Source organism: Fusarium graminearum, chromosome 1 (assembly GCF_000240135.3).
Source record: "Fusarium graminearum PH-1 chromosome 1, whole genome shotgun sequence".
In the NCBI taxonomy this organism is placed as follows: domain Eukaryota; kingdom Fungi; phylum Ascomycota; class Sordariomycetes; order Hypocreales; family Nectriaceae; genus Fusarium; species Fusarium graminearum.
In genome coordinates this window covers 10,835,753-10,848,589 of record NC_026474.1, presented here as the reverse complement: position 1 = coordinate 10,848,589, position 12,837 = coordinate 10,835,753, and the positions used below count along the sequence as shown (strand labels likewise).

Sequence of the window (12,837 nt, the reverse complement as noted above, 5' to 3'; positions counted from 1 at the left end):
GGAATCTCAAGAATGGTAGTCATCTGGAGCACCCTTATTTATTGGCATTGGTAAACCTCAATCTTAACGCTTCTAAGACAAAACAAGACGCAGGGTCTCAGTACACAATTTGGAGACTGAATTCATTTACCTCAGACAATAAACAATCATGAGTGACGACTGGACCGCCGATCCTCTCGTTCTCGATTTTGAGCATCTCGCTCGAAGCGACGTCGGCTTAGTCGGCGGCAAGAACTCCTCCTTGGGTGAGATGATTCGTGCCCTCGGACCCGAGGGAATCCCCGTGCCACCAGGCTTCGCGACATCATCCTATGCCTACTGGCACTATGTCGACGCCAACAACATCCGGGGCAAGATCGATGAACTCGTCGACCAATGGCAGTCAGGCCATCAAACACTTGCTGAGACAGGCCACGCCATACGCACCCTTTTCCTGCGCGGGACATGGCCCGCTGATACTACAGAAGCCATATTGTCTGGATATCGTGACTTGTGTGATAAAGTCGGGGTTGATGATGTGAGCGTCGCAGTGCGATCAAGCGCGACGGCCGAAGACCTTCCGGATGCGAGCTTCGCTGGACAGCAGGAGACCTACCTAAATATCCAGGGAAGCGAGGCGCTGCTTGATGCCTGCAGACGATGCTATGCTTCACTCTTCACAGACCGAGCCATCAGCTATCGCCATATCAAGAAGTTCAATCATGAAAATGTGGCTCTCTCCATTGGCATCCAGCAGATGGTTCGCTCTGACATCGGCGGCGCAGGTGTCATGTTCTCGATCGACACAGAGAGTGGCTTTGACAAGATCGTTCTCATCAATGCTGCATGGGGTCTTGGCGAGAACGTCGTTCAAGGTACTGTCAACCCAGATGAGTACCAGATTTTCAAACCTCTCTTGTCCAATGAGAAGTTATCGCCGATCTTGAGCAAGAAGCTCGGCGACAAGGCCATCAAGATGGTGTACGGGGATAAGTGCGTGCCAACTCGCAATGTCCCTACATCTAGGGCTGAGCGAGCTTCCTATGTTCTCGAAGATGACGAGATTCTCCAGTTGGCACGATGGGCGTGTCGTATCGAGGAGCACTATAGCTGCCCAATGGATATGGAGTGGGCCAGAGATGGCTCTTCTGGCAAACTCTACATCGTGCAGGCCAGGCCTGAGACTGTGCAGTCTCGTCGAGACACGGCTGCCTTCAAGACCTACAAGGTTGGTGAACACGGCCACACTTTAACCACCGGTCTGTCTATTGGTGACAAGGCTGTTGCTGGACGTATCTGCCTTCTCACCTCGGTTTCGGACATGGACAAGTTTATCGACGGGTCAATCCTGGTGACTGAGTCTACGGACCCAGATTGGGTGCCTGTGATGAAGCGAGCTGCTGCTATCGTCACCGACTACGGTGGTAGAACCTCCCACGCCGCGATTGTGAGTCGGGAACTGGGTGTTCCAGCGGTTGTTGGTACTGGAAACGCAACCTATGTTCTGCACACTGGCCAAGACGTCACCGTGTCCTGTGCAGAAAGCGATTCCGGTCTTGTCTACGATGGAATCTCGGACATCACTACCAAGACGGTCCAAATATCCGATTTCCCTTCCGTCCGGACAAAGATCATGCTCAATCTTGCCAATCCCTCAGCCGCGTACCGCTGGTGGAGGCTGCCAGTTGATGGCATTGGACTTGCCCGTATGGAATTTGTGGTCAGCAATTCTATTCGGGTCCATCCCATGGCTCTTATCCACTTTGATCACCTTGAGGATGAAGCAGCCAAGAAAGAGATCGCTGATCTCACTGCAGGCTATGCTTATAAGCCTGATTACTTTGTAGATAAGTTGGCCTCTGGCCTTGCAACACTTTGTTCTGCTGTCTACCCCAAACCAGCCATTATCAGGATGAGCGATTTCAAGACGAATGAGTATGCTCGACTGATAGGCGGTGCTGAGTTTGAGCTTAAGGAGGAGAACCCCATGATTGGATTTCGCGGGGCCTCGCGTTACTACTCACCTCGTTATAAGGAGGGCTTTGCCTTGGAATGCCGTGCTGTTAAAAAGGTTCGGGAAAAAATGGGACTCACCAATGCCATCGTCATGATTCCCTTCTGTCGAACAGTCAAAGAAGCACGGAAGGTGCTGGACGTGATGGAACAGAATGGTCTAAAGCGAGGGGAGAAAGGCCTCATGGTTTATGTTATGTGCGAAATCCCCTCCAATGTGATCCTGGCCTCGAGTTTTACCCAGCACTTTGACGGCTTCTCCATTGGGTCCAACGACCTGGCTCAGCTCACCCTCGGTGTGGACCGTGACTCTGGGGAGTTGGCAAGTTTGTTCGACGAACAGGATGAGGCTGTCAAGTGGATGATTGCCAGAGCCATTACAGTTGCTCGCCGAGAGGGCTGTAAGATTGGTCTTTGTGGTGAGGCACCAAGCAATCATCCTGAGTTTGCCGAGTTCTTGGTGAATGCGGGAATTGATTCGATCTCTGTCAGCCCGGATAGTTTTGTCCAGGTTATGAAACATATAGTGGCTTGTGAGAAGGGCTTGTAATTATGTATTAGGATATTGTTAGTGATTCTGAAATTGCATCTTATTCATAGGCCTTTGATTCGACCTTACTACATCAGATACGACTGAAAACTACTGGCGGTCTTACTTTGCATGTGCCTTTGCAAAGATATCAATAGCAAGAGTTATCAGTATCAAAGAACGTAAAAGTGTACAAACGAACTATGCTTGGTCACAGGTTGCTAGCAATTCCTCACAAGGGTACTTACTTAGACCGCGATATGAGAAAACTAATAAGAATCATGGAGACTATTGACTATAAACTTACAAACGCCAACAATGATCACCACCAGTCTCTCTGAATTGACTCAACACTGGCTTTCAATAGCTTCCCTGACAACTTTACCGCAGCGCTCTCATTTTCGTTCGTCGCCAGTGGAACTGAATTTAGGATTCCTTTCCTCCCGATGACGGCTGGCAAGCTGAGACAGCAACCATGTTCCTCTTGGAAGTAACTGACTGGGTACATTTCATGCTTGTCGAGGATAACAGAACAGCACAAGTTAGCAACGACTGAAGCTATTCCGAATGGTGCAGATCCTTTGCCCAGAATGATTTGATTCGATCGATGCTTGCAGATGAGTTCGATCCTACTGCGATCGATAGAATCCAGCATTTTCACATCCTGGATGGGGACCGCGCCAATAGTTGCTGAGGACCAGACGACTACTTGTTCTTCTCCATGACGACCCACGACGAATGCATCTACAGTGTATGGGGACACCTATGATGGCCGTGTATTAGAAATTGTGTAGTTCAGATTTCGCAGCGCCCACTCACCAGAGCACGAGAGGCAATCATGCCTCGAAGTCTGTAAGTATCGAGAGCGGTACCAGTGCCAAATACCTGAGATTCAGGAAGTCCCGACATCTGTTTGGCGAGAGATGTCAGTAGGTCAACTGGGTCTGCGACAATGAGCAAGACGGTGTCAGCTCGGAAGGGCTTCATCGCCTCCATCACCCCACGTAACATTGAGGTATTCCGCGACGTATAGTCAATGGTCGTCTGACCTTTGAGGGAACAATAAGCCTACATCTTACTGGAATGAATGGACACGTACCAAGCATGTGTTTTGATGCAGCGGTTATGACCACGAGATCGCACTGAGCAGCCTCATGGTACGTGGCTGAACGGACTCGCGTACTGCTGTTAGTGCTGTAAGTGACATCGCTGAGGTCTTCGATCTGGGCGTTTCTGGCACTGGGATCGAGGTCGACGAGGAGCAACTCACTCGCCATGGAATTCAACGTGAGGTTGTAAGCGACGGCACCACCGACTTCGCCGACGCCTACGATCGCCACTCGAGATGCTGAGCCCATTGCGCTTTATCCGGATTGCTGGAAAGATTGCTGACCCCGCCCGCTGCGCATTGACTGTGAGCCGCGATTTATAAGACCTCCAAGATCAGTTGAGGATTGTGGAGTAATTAGAGTTTCTGGTGTTCTGATTATGTACTGATGTTCGATATTGCTGACTGTCAGAGTAGCATTGAAGTGTCACGCCACAACAAGAGACCTGATGTGACAATGACTAGAAAATTGCTCACAAGAGAGTATCATCACATCAGATCATAGCCTGTCGCTCATGTTCTGATGGAGGTTATAAATCGTACTGTAAGAGTCATTTGATAGCGGCTATGTTCGGTTGCTATTCCATCCGAGGTCACTGATCTGACGGCTCCATTAGCTTCATTCAACATTTTCAGCATGTTGCTATTTTGGTACATAACGGAATCACTTCACTTTCAAAGTCCACCTCGTGATGGGTATCATGCACGGTAGGTGTTGTCAAGTTCTAATATCAGTGTCATAAGAAAGTGGTCATAGAGGCTGTGCAGTTTTCATCACCGTATAATAATACGAGAGGCAGTTCATCCGAATATAAAACATCTAATCCCACGCCATCTTGACCCTCATCATCAACAACGTTCACTCAACATCATAAGAATCATAGCACTCGTTATGCACCAACTACAACTCTCATCATGAAGCTTATCCCTCTTGTCACCATGGCTGCCTTTGTAGCAGCTACCCCTGCCCCCAAGGGCTGCACGCCTGGAACCTACTCGTGTATGGCCGACCTCAAGGGCTGGCAGGTCTGCAACGTCGACCGCACCTGGGTGGTAAGCATCTCCGTCTTTTAGCGGCGCGCTAACAAGGGAGAGAAAACTAACGGGCATGCGCCTTTCATTTAAGTTCGCCGGTGCTTGTCCTCCAAAGACGGCTTGCCTGTTCAACAAGCAGAATGGTTCGCCGTACTGCGTGCCCCCTGGCTTCCACTTCTAGGCTAGCTCTGTCTTGTATTAGCCCGGGATGGTTCCTTTGTAGTAGATTTCCGTCATTGGTCTTTCCGATATTTGAAGCCGGAAGTTGATCACAGTGCGGTATACGAATGCGCTGGTGGACGCATCTTTCTTAGTGTCAATCCTTATGCTTGCTAGCGAGGCCTACTAGCAGCTCTTTGTAGATAGCTTCTTTCTTTAATTTATGCTTATCCATACTTTTTCTAAAAGTAAACGCGCCTTGAGCTATGTTGTATTATACAAACCGAGAATGCCTGCATGTATGGCTTGCTCCCCAAGTCATAGTAGGCTCATGTTGCTACTTGCTTGTGGCAGACAGTAAATTGTATATTCTTATGGAAATACCGGGGCATTAATACTAATTTTATCAGATCATGAACAGAGAGAAGCAGAAATTGTTCAATTTGGTAGACCAAGACAGATAATGACAAATATGCTAATCCAGAAACACAAACCCCAAATAGCCAGCACCATCATATTCATACAATTTCTCAATCAGAGTTCATAACACCCAGGCAAAGGAAAATTACCTCACCAAGTCGCTACTCAAACCTCCTCCCACTAATGCATCCTTAAATATCCTTTCCATGTTTGTGGTGCGTATTAACAACAGTCTTGATCTCAACAGTGGTATTCTCTCCATTCTCCGCGACCGCATGCACAAGCACATGTTCTCCATATGGCCACTCCCCCTTCATCTTCTCCGGCGTGTCATACTCTATATAGTCCAGAGGATCGAGTAGCTTCCGCGCTGCTTTTCTGGCATCAGCGCGATGAACAAACGTCCCCTCTATCTGCATCTCCTGCGCGCAACCGGTCCGATCTTTATCATAGTCGATGACCGTCTGTGTCACGTAGTGCAGCGAAGATATTCCGTGGGGTACTAAGATAGCACCCTCGTGATCGGCTTGCAACTCTTCGGTGTTAGGCGTTGCCTGGATAGAGACAAGGAATACCTGGCCTGCGGGTGCTTTAGCGTAGATGAGAACGCCGTCACCGTGAGCCCAGGTTCCGGTGTGACTTGAATGGACGGTGTATTCGGTAAAGTCATCGGGCTTGTATCTCAGCGTATGCAAAACCCTAAAGGCCGAGTCTTTGGCGGCTTCGATGGTCGCGCGAGTGCCAAGAATGTAGATTGCTCGTTTGGATCCCGACGGCTCGAGATGAAAGTCGATGACGGTCAAAATGATATGGTAGAGGAGGTCAGAACTGTTCTGCATGATGAAGAACATTCATATTATTGATGAAATTCTGTTCAGATTCTTATGTAATTTCTGAATGAGTAGATTATTGTTTGCATCAAGGGCACTATCTAGTACTGACGGTAGGGTCTCTCTGAAAATATACTCCAACTGACCGATCTGCATCTCGACTTCGAGCAAAACATATCGCGATAGTAACCAGATGGTGTATATCGTCTCACCTGCTTCTTATTCGTGTTTCCATAGAGGCGCTACACGCTGAAGAGCCACTGCAACCCTCTAGTGTCTTGTGATTTGGCAACTAAACCATGCTCGCATGATTCTTCTTTTGAAAAGGCTGCTCCGTCCCATCATATGCATAGGCATCACATGTCAGTCACAAGAACAAATTGGTGTGCAGTTACTTCCCTCGTGGAGCTGGAGATTCAGTAAGTTTAGTGTATGATATGCCCGTCGAACGAATGTCCGCGATCTGTGATTGGTTGAAGGGGGCTAAATGTCACGTTAAGCTACGCGCTACATTCGTGATATGATGCTCACGCCACAAACACTAGATAATGACTACCTGTGACGGCGGCGGTGTCATATCATATCGTATCATGGTACTTAGCCTCGGCAGGTCTAGATCGCGTCTGTGATGAATAATTCAAGGCTCAAAGGAGATATCAAACAGGCCATTCCTGCCGTTCCACCCGGCGCCGGAACATCTTTCTATTTCATGCTGTAGCAGTCATGTCTAGCCACATCACCGCCGATGTGAGTAGCCTAGAGGATGCAGCCCCAAGCAATACGATGCTGGCATGGTTGGCTGCTATCTTATTCCCGCTTATGGCTTTGACAATCATGTTCTTGGTAGGAATCCCCAAGTACGTCGCGCCTCCTTTCGTCTGCAGAGGAGTCTCAAAGATTAATGGTCTCAAAGAGTGTATCGATGGGCGAGGCCAATCTCTTCTGTATCCTCGGGGGAATCATCGCCTACCACAGTGTCATCAAGCGCTTCACAGTCTCGGGACTTGCCGCACCTCGACTCCCTTGCTCCTCCAAGAACCAGCAAAGCCATGAGGTCAAACATCATGAGCCATGCTCACGCCTCGTGGGCTATGCCAGACTCGAACATGACATGGTATGTTTCTGGCCACATCGCCATTTGGCGCCGCTCACTAACCATCCTCTCTGGGTATAGTGCAATCTGTTTGTGTGAGGTCAACGACACGGACGTGCTTCGCCAACTGGACTGTGAGCATACCTTTCACTCTGATTGTATCACAGCATGGTACCTTGCGGAACATGATACGTGCCCTATATGTATTCATAACTTTGTTACAGACGCTTGTAGATTGGAAAGGCCACAGCCCGTCCATGTATATGATGGGCAGATAGAAGATGTTTAGATATGCTACCAGGACGAGTCCAGTGTTCTGTGGACTAGTTACAAGTCGTTTACCATCTGCCGGATGTGTTAGAGAACTGAATAGAAATGTGCCGGTTTCAGTCGAGTTTAGTATCTCTCGGTCTCAAGGTTAGCATACGCAGGCTTTCCCACGCCATGGACTCCAGATTGAGCCCGCGGGATAACCCTAGCGTTGTTATCAAGCGCCTAAGCCTCTAAGACATGTAGCAACCAGGATAATCTTCACGCCACGGGGCATTTGGTTCGCAGGTGGAACACAACGCACGGGCCTCGAGATGTCTCACGCAAAGCAAAGCAAAGCAAAGCAAATACATATATTAAGTGAGTGGTTTGCCACGCTCACATCCACAAACATCTCATGGCACTACCTATGTGTGAAGAGTCGTTGCCGACATGAAGTTTCTTTTGTGTCATTATACAATCGTAAAACCCCCTTTCAGATTCTGTACCTGATCAGAAAGATATCTGTTCTCCTCCTCGAGGGTGAGGATGCGCTGCCTCGCGAAATCCAACACCTCCCCTCGACTGTAACCATGGCCCGGTGCTTCCGCGTCTCCTTCGCCTCCGGACTCGTCCTTCGTCTTTGAAGCTTGGAGCACAGCCAACAGTCGCTCAAACTTCTGCTTCAAGCGGGTGCGGTACTGCTTCTCAACATTGTTATGGCACTCCCTAGCTTGTACAACGTGCCCAGGTAGTGCGGGTTTCTTGCTGACCTTCTTTGGCCTGCGTGATGCCGAGCGCATCTTTACTTGCGTGGCAGATTTCTCCAGGCCCAAGATGCTTCCTTCAGTGCTCATTGTTGAGTTGCGTCGCTCCAAAAGCCCCGCAGTCAGTGCTGGCGGCAGGGCTTTTACCTGGCTCATATCGGCCCAGGATAAATCGAGGTGTTGGATGGAATGCTTCGACGGCATGCCCTCTCCGATTTGCATACGTAGGTCATCATTCCCAATACAGTTATTGGTGATACAAGAGGACCCTTTTTCCTTTTTGTGCAGCTCAAGAGAAGAGGGGTTTGGTGGGAGGTTTGTGAGGGGTAGCTTTGGGATGGGTGAGTTTTGTCCAATATGACAGCCAGGTCTCTGACACAAGGAATCGAGGAAGACAGTGTCTGTTGAGGGTCATTCTCAGCTTTCCACAAGGCCCCGGGTATCTTACCCTGCTCGAATTGACTCAGGATATTATCGAACGTCGACTGCGAATTGTCAGTCTCGACCGCCATGAGGGTATGACAAGGTGTTGTGGGAGCGCCGCTGTCCCGGGCACATGGGCAGATGAGATTGTGCAATGATTGGAGGTAACCTAAATGCGACAAACACAAGGAAGGGGTCACGTCGTCCGTCCTAAATCTGTCGCATACCGACCGCTACTTACCTCGGGCAAAAAAGGCGTTACGTCCCATTCGAAACCATGAAAGTCTGGAATAATAGCAGCGGTGCTCATGATAATCTTTGTATCCAATGATGACGATAACTTGAATGGGAAAGACAAGCCCAATTCATCAAGCACAAAGAGTTATATAAAACGGCACGGAGTTAGTGGCGTTGGTACATGATACGGAAATCTTGTGATATGGCACATCCGTTTGCCTTATTCCCCAATATTTTCCGACGTTCCGTACGCGTTGGATGGTCTCGACTCTCCTCGTGTCGTCCATGAGTATAACCGAGGGAGGGTCGTGACCCCGCAGCAGTTACATCCGGGTGCCCGACAAAAGCTAAAGACTTAATATCGGGGTATGGCATTGGGAACGATAATGGCAATTAGTGGTGAGATGAAGCCAAGCCACATCAACTGATATCACCTGATATCACCACAGGTAAGTTGCTGTTTGCGTTTGTGTTTCATCACCATATAGATGTATTCAAAGTTTGGCTAATGCCCTATGACGGTAAAAAGAGGTGTTCCATCCTGCATCCCTGGTCCCAGACAATACCATGATAAGAGACTCATGACTAGCGTCTGCCACTAAAACAGCCACAAGGTTACTTTTTCATGGAATCATGCCAGGTGGTTTATCTATCCCATTCGTTATTTCCGCCCAGTCCTCGTGTCGGGCTACTGGCACTGATAGCGGTGCTCCCGATGGTGATGCAGTTGGGACTGCTAGAGGGAGAATGCTTCAAAATCAGATTTTCGACAGAATTGACCGCTTCACTTGTGATATATCGCTGAATGAGGGCGCAGTCGCAGTCGCCGTGTCTCAGCAGCTGCAGCTTCAGTTGATAAGCGGTTTCCCTCAGCTCGTTGCAGGAAGCAGATAGCTCTCTGTGCCGGTCTTCTAGCTTCTCCACCTCGGCGTTCAACTTGTCTTGTTGCTCTTGCTTTCGCGCACGACAATTCGCTGCAGCTCTTCGGTTTCTCTCCAGAATCTTCAAGTATTGTTTTTCTTTTTCCTTCTTGGGGGCCGTCTTTTTACCTCTTTCGTTCTTGTTGTCACTGGGCTTTCCTCTGTTTCTTCTTTCCCCCGCAGCCTTTGTGGCCGTATTCGTGCCGGGTTTGATGCTAGCGCTGACCTCTACGCCAGTCGCCAGTGCAACTTCAGCCTCATGTAAAGTCGAGTTTGGGATCAAATTGGTGGCAGCGCTTGAGCTTTCGTGGTCATCTTGCAGAATTTCCAAGTTTGCATCTTCGTATAGGCATGCTTGCTGTGTTCGACTTTCAGGCTGGAAGTATTCTTCGAGGCCGTGCGTGTTGGGCAGAGATCCTGATAACGGTGTCGAATGCAAGCCCTCATCATTCAACATGCTGTCCGCAATAGCATCATTCTCACAGGATGAAGGCGATATCAATGGCTCACTCATTACCCATATGTTGTAGAGGGTGTTGGAAGAAATGTGCCAATCCCATTGGTGCAGACCTTTAGGCATGTCTCCCCGATAAAGGCCATAGCGAGGCTCGTTATGGGTATCAATGCCCCAGTCAAAAACTGTAGTCATTCTGGAGTGGAAGTGAGGGTAGAGGCGAAATCTGAGTGTCAGTATTGAAAGATGTATCTGACCGTGACGATATGAATAAATGAAAGGGGCTTGAAAATTGATATAGCTGTTGTTGTGAGCAAATTACCATATTACTCGATAAAGAGGACATGGTGAAGATATAAGCGATCATATTGATCAATCTAGATGAATACGCTTTACCGTTCCCGTCAATTGCAGCATGCATCAACGTGATTAGCCACCGACTTACTTTTCATAGTAACATTCTTTAGACCAGGTTAATATTATACCGATACAATCAGATCATGGTGCTATAGGCTTATCTAGTGCAGTTACATACAGAAGGTAAGCGAGGGATAAGGTGTTTACTGGTGCCTCAGACTCGACATGGGTGGACGCACTGCTTACTATTTTGTGGTTATCCTTTGCTAGGATCTGAAGCACGAGACGGGAACCCCACCTCTTGTGCTTGCTTACCCATGGCTTAGGCTCGGCTCAGGTTAAAGCAGCGACTACTATGGTCAAGCAGGAGCTTTACGACATCAGTGTCGTAAGAAAAAACAGCCCAGGCAAGCGGGGACCTGTCTTCTGTATCAGTTGTAAATCGTGGTGTTTTTGGGTCAGCCCCTGCGTCCAGGAGGAGTTTCACCATCTCCAGCCTAATCGTTAGACTATCATCTGAAGACCAAAGACTTTCAGGCTGGCATGATGCTGTTTGTAACGCCGTCATCTTCAGCATAGGACCGACATCGATCATTCCCGTGATATTTGGGTCTGCTCCAGTCTGAAGCAGTAAAGAAACCAATTCCAAGTCGTCCTTTGCCACTGCCGCGACCAGTGCAGGCTTATCAAAAATCATGATTTGTGGCACATTGGTATTGGCACCTGACTGTATCAGGTAGCTTACCATCTCTGCGTTCCCAAACCGGGCGGCCACTTGGAATGCCGTGAAGCCCTTCTCTCCTGCTCGCTCGTTGACATCTGCACCCGCACAAACCAGGGCCTTAACTAAAGATGTACGACCCTGTGCTTCTGCGGAATGTAAAAGTGTCATCCTAACAGCATCCGAAAACCCCCCGTAGAAGTTATCTGGAATATGGTAAAAACCGAGGAAGTCAGGAATGTGAATATCTGCGCCCCGTTTTAGAAGGAGCTGAACTAGCTCCACCGTGAGATCTTCGCTCAAATTTTCGCATTCAAATTCTTGAGTAACCGCTAGCTGAAGAGCAGAAGGCATATTGGCGTCTGGTAAAACTCTGTTCACCGGTGCACCTAAACGTAAAACAATCTTAACGACATCAAGGCAGCGACTAGCTATAGCTGATTCAACAGCCACCTCAAGCATCGTTGCACTCTTTTGTTCTGAGTCTGCAGAATCCCATTTGAACATGCTCGATATATCTGCACCGGCTCCGAGGAGGCTAGGAATCAAATGAGGAGACTCCAGCACGGCCAAGCCAAGCGGAAATGAACTGGTAACCGATTCCTGGGCCTTCGCCCCCATTGATAGTAATATCTGAGTAGTTTCGATAGACCCATGATCAAGGGGTATGCGAATAAAGCGATCGTTTTTGTTCAACAGCGCGGCTCCAAGTATCGCTGTCGCTAGGCATTTTTCCACTCTTCCTCCCGTTTCGAGATACGAAAGCACATGTTTATCACATCCTGTAGTCTCTACTAGTGTGATCAGGTGTTGCATCTCCTCGAGTGAGAGTTTGCGATTGATAGATCTCTCAGCCGCAAATCTGAGTGTAGGTCATCATACGAACGGGTCGGTGACTGTGGTGGCGTGCTGATGGTAACGCCCTCTGGCAAGGGTGTGCAAGAATTTGTATTATCTTGAGTGGTTGGTGAAGCTCAAGGACACTTAGATCTTGCCTTCCTGTAATCTCTCAAAGATAGTCGGAAAGTTCCGATATATTACCCGCTACACCTTCTCAGTGGAAAGTGCTTGTCCGTCCAGATAAACAATATACTGTCGATCTCCGCGCTTGTCGAGGTGACGTGCTATAGCTTTCCAGTCACCTGACCGAATATTTGTCCGTCTCTTAGCTTTAGGATTCATCTCGTCGTTTTGAGATATGGCTGTGCAAATTTCATGAGTAATGTGCAACGGGATAGTTGATGTTGATCCAAGATGGGTCTTCGAGGCTGCAGTATACTTATTGGTTCTTGCTAGAATATGACTCGGCAGCTACTCCCCTGGTATTCCGCACAAATCGTCCTGGCTTCGGATTAGTTTAGTTCAGAAGTTCAAAAGTAAGATGGAGCTAATGGAAATGCACAGACTGTTGGGTGGTTGCGCTTATTTGTATTCGATCAGGCTGTAAACATCCTTTTATGATTGGCCTTTAACAAAACGTAAAGTGTCTTGCCAAGACGGCTTGCAAGCTAATGTACAGCAAACGTCATGTAAGCGTTGGCTT

At 48.5% G+C, this 12,837-nt stretch overlaps 8 protein-coding genes across 8 annotated transcripts; 3 read left to right on the top strand and 5 right to left on the bottom strand.

Moving 5' to 3' along the window:
• Positions 1 to 148: 148 nt before the first annotated feature.
• Positions 149 to 2,542, top strand: FGSG_10445 (phosphoenolpyruvate synthase; the record flags this gene model as incomplete). Its single annotated transcript, XM_011321120.1, has 1 exon — positions 149 to 2,542. One exon carries the CDS (start codon positions 149 to 151, stop codon positions 2,540 to 2,542), a length of 2,394 nt encoding a protein of 797 aa, XP_011319422.1.
• A 240-nt stretch (positions 2,543 to 2,782) lies between these two features.
• FGSG_10444 (uncharacterized protein) lies at positions 2,783 to 3,952 on the bottom strand. Its single transcript, XM_011321119.1, has 3 exons — positions 3,621 to 3,952; positions 3,341 to 3,570; positions 2,783 to 3,284 (listed from the first exon to the last, which is right to left on the bottom strand). The coding sequence occupies exons 1-3, from the start codon at positions 3,877 to 3,879 to the stop codon at positions 2,844 to 2,846; spliced, it is 930 nt and encodes a 309-aa protein (XP_011319421.1). The 5' UTR covers positions 3,880 to 3,952; the 3' UTR covers positions 2,783 to 2,843.
• A 519-nt stretch (positions 3,953 to 4,471) lies between these two features.
• On the top strand, positions 4,472 to 5,080 carry FGSG_10443 (uncharacterized protein). The gene is made up of 2 exons (XM_011321118.1): positions 4,472 to 4,682; positions 4,756 to 5,080. Exons 1-2 carry the CDS (start codon positions 4,569 to 4,571, stop codon positions 4,843 to 4,845), a joined length of 204 nt encoding a protein of 67 aa, XP_011319420.1. The 5' UTR covers positions 4,472 to 4,568; the 3' UTR covers positions 4,846 to 5,080.
• Positions 5,081 to 5,178: 98 nt separating this feature from the next.
• FGSG_10442 (uncharacterized protein) lies at positions 5,179 to 6,148 on the bottom strand. The gene has a single exon (XM_011321117.1). It carries the CDS (start codon positions 6,092 to 6,094, stop codon positions 5,435 to 5,437), a length of 660 nt encoding a protein of 219 aa, XP_011319419.1. The 5' UTR covers positions 6,095 to 6,148; the 3' UTR covers positions 5,179 to 5,434.
• Positions 6,149 to 6,796: 648 nt separating this feature from the next.
• On the top strand, positions 6,797 to 7,444 carry FGSG_10441 (uncharacterized protein; the record flags this gene model as incomplete). The annotated part of the gene is made up of 3 exons (XM_011321116.1): positions 6,797 to 6,916; positions 6,987 to 7,187; positions 7,391 to 7,444. The coding sequence occupies 3 exons, from the start codon at positions 6,797 to 6,799 to the stop codon at positions 7,442 to 7,444; spliced, it is 375 nt and encodes a 124-aa protein (XP_011319418.1).
• Positions 7,445 to 7,888: 444 nt separating this feature from the next.
• FGSG_10440 (uncharacterized protein) lies at positions 7,889 to 8,272 on the bottom strand (the record flags this gene model as incomplete). Its single annotated transcript, XM_011321115.1, has 1 exon — positions 7,889 to 8,272. One exon carries the CDS (start codon positions 8,270 to 8,272, stop codon positions 7,889 to 7,891), a length of 384 nt encoding a protein of 127 aa, XP_011319417.1.
• A 1,215-nt stretch (positions 8,273 to 9,487) lies between these two features.
• FGSG_13759 (uncharacterized protein) lies at positions 9,488 to 10,276 on the bottom strand (the record flags this gene model as incomplete). Its single annotated transcript, XM_011321114.1, has 1 exon — positions 9,488 to 10,276. The coding sequence occupies one exon, from the start codon at positions 10,274 to 10,276 to the stop codon at positions 9,488 to 9,490; it is 789 nt and encodes a 262-aa protein (XP_011319416.1).
• A 619-nt stretch (positions 10,277 to 10,895) lies between these two features.
• FGSG_13758 (uncharacterized protein) lies at positions 10,896 to 11,915 on the bottom strand (the record flags this gene model as incomplete). Its single annotated transcript, XM_011321113.1, has 1 exon — positions 10,896 to 11,915. One exon carries the CDS (start codon positions 11,913 to 11,915, stop codon positions 10,896 to 10,898), a length of 1,020 nt encoding a protein of 339 aa, XP_011319415.1.
• Positions 11,916 to 12,837: the final 922 nt, after the last annotated feature.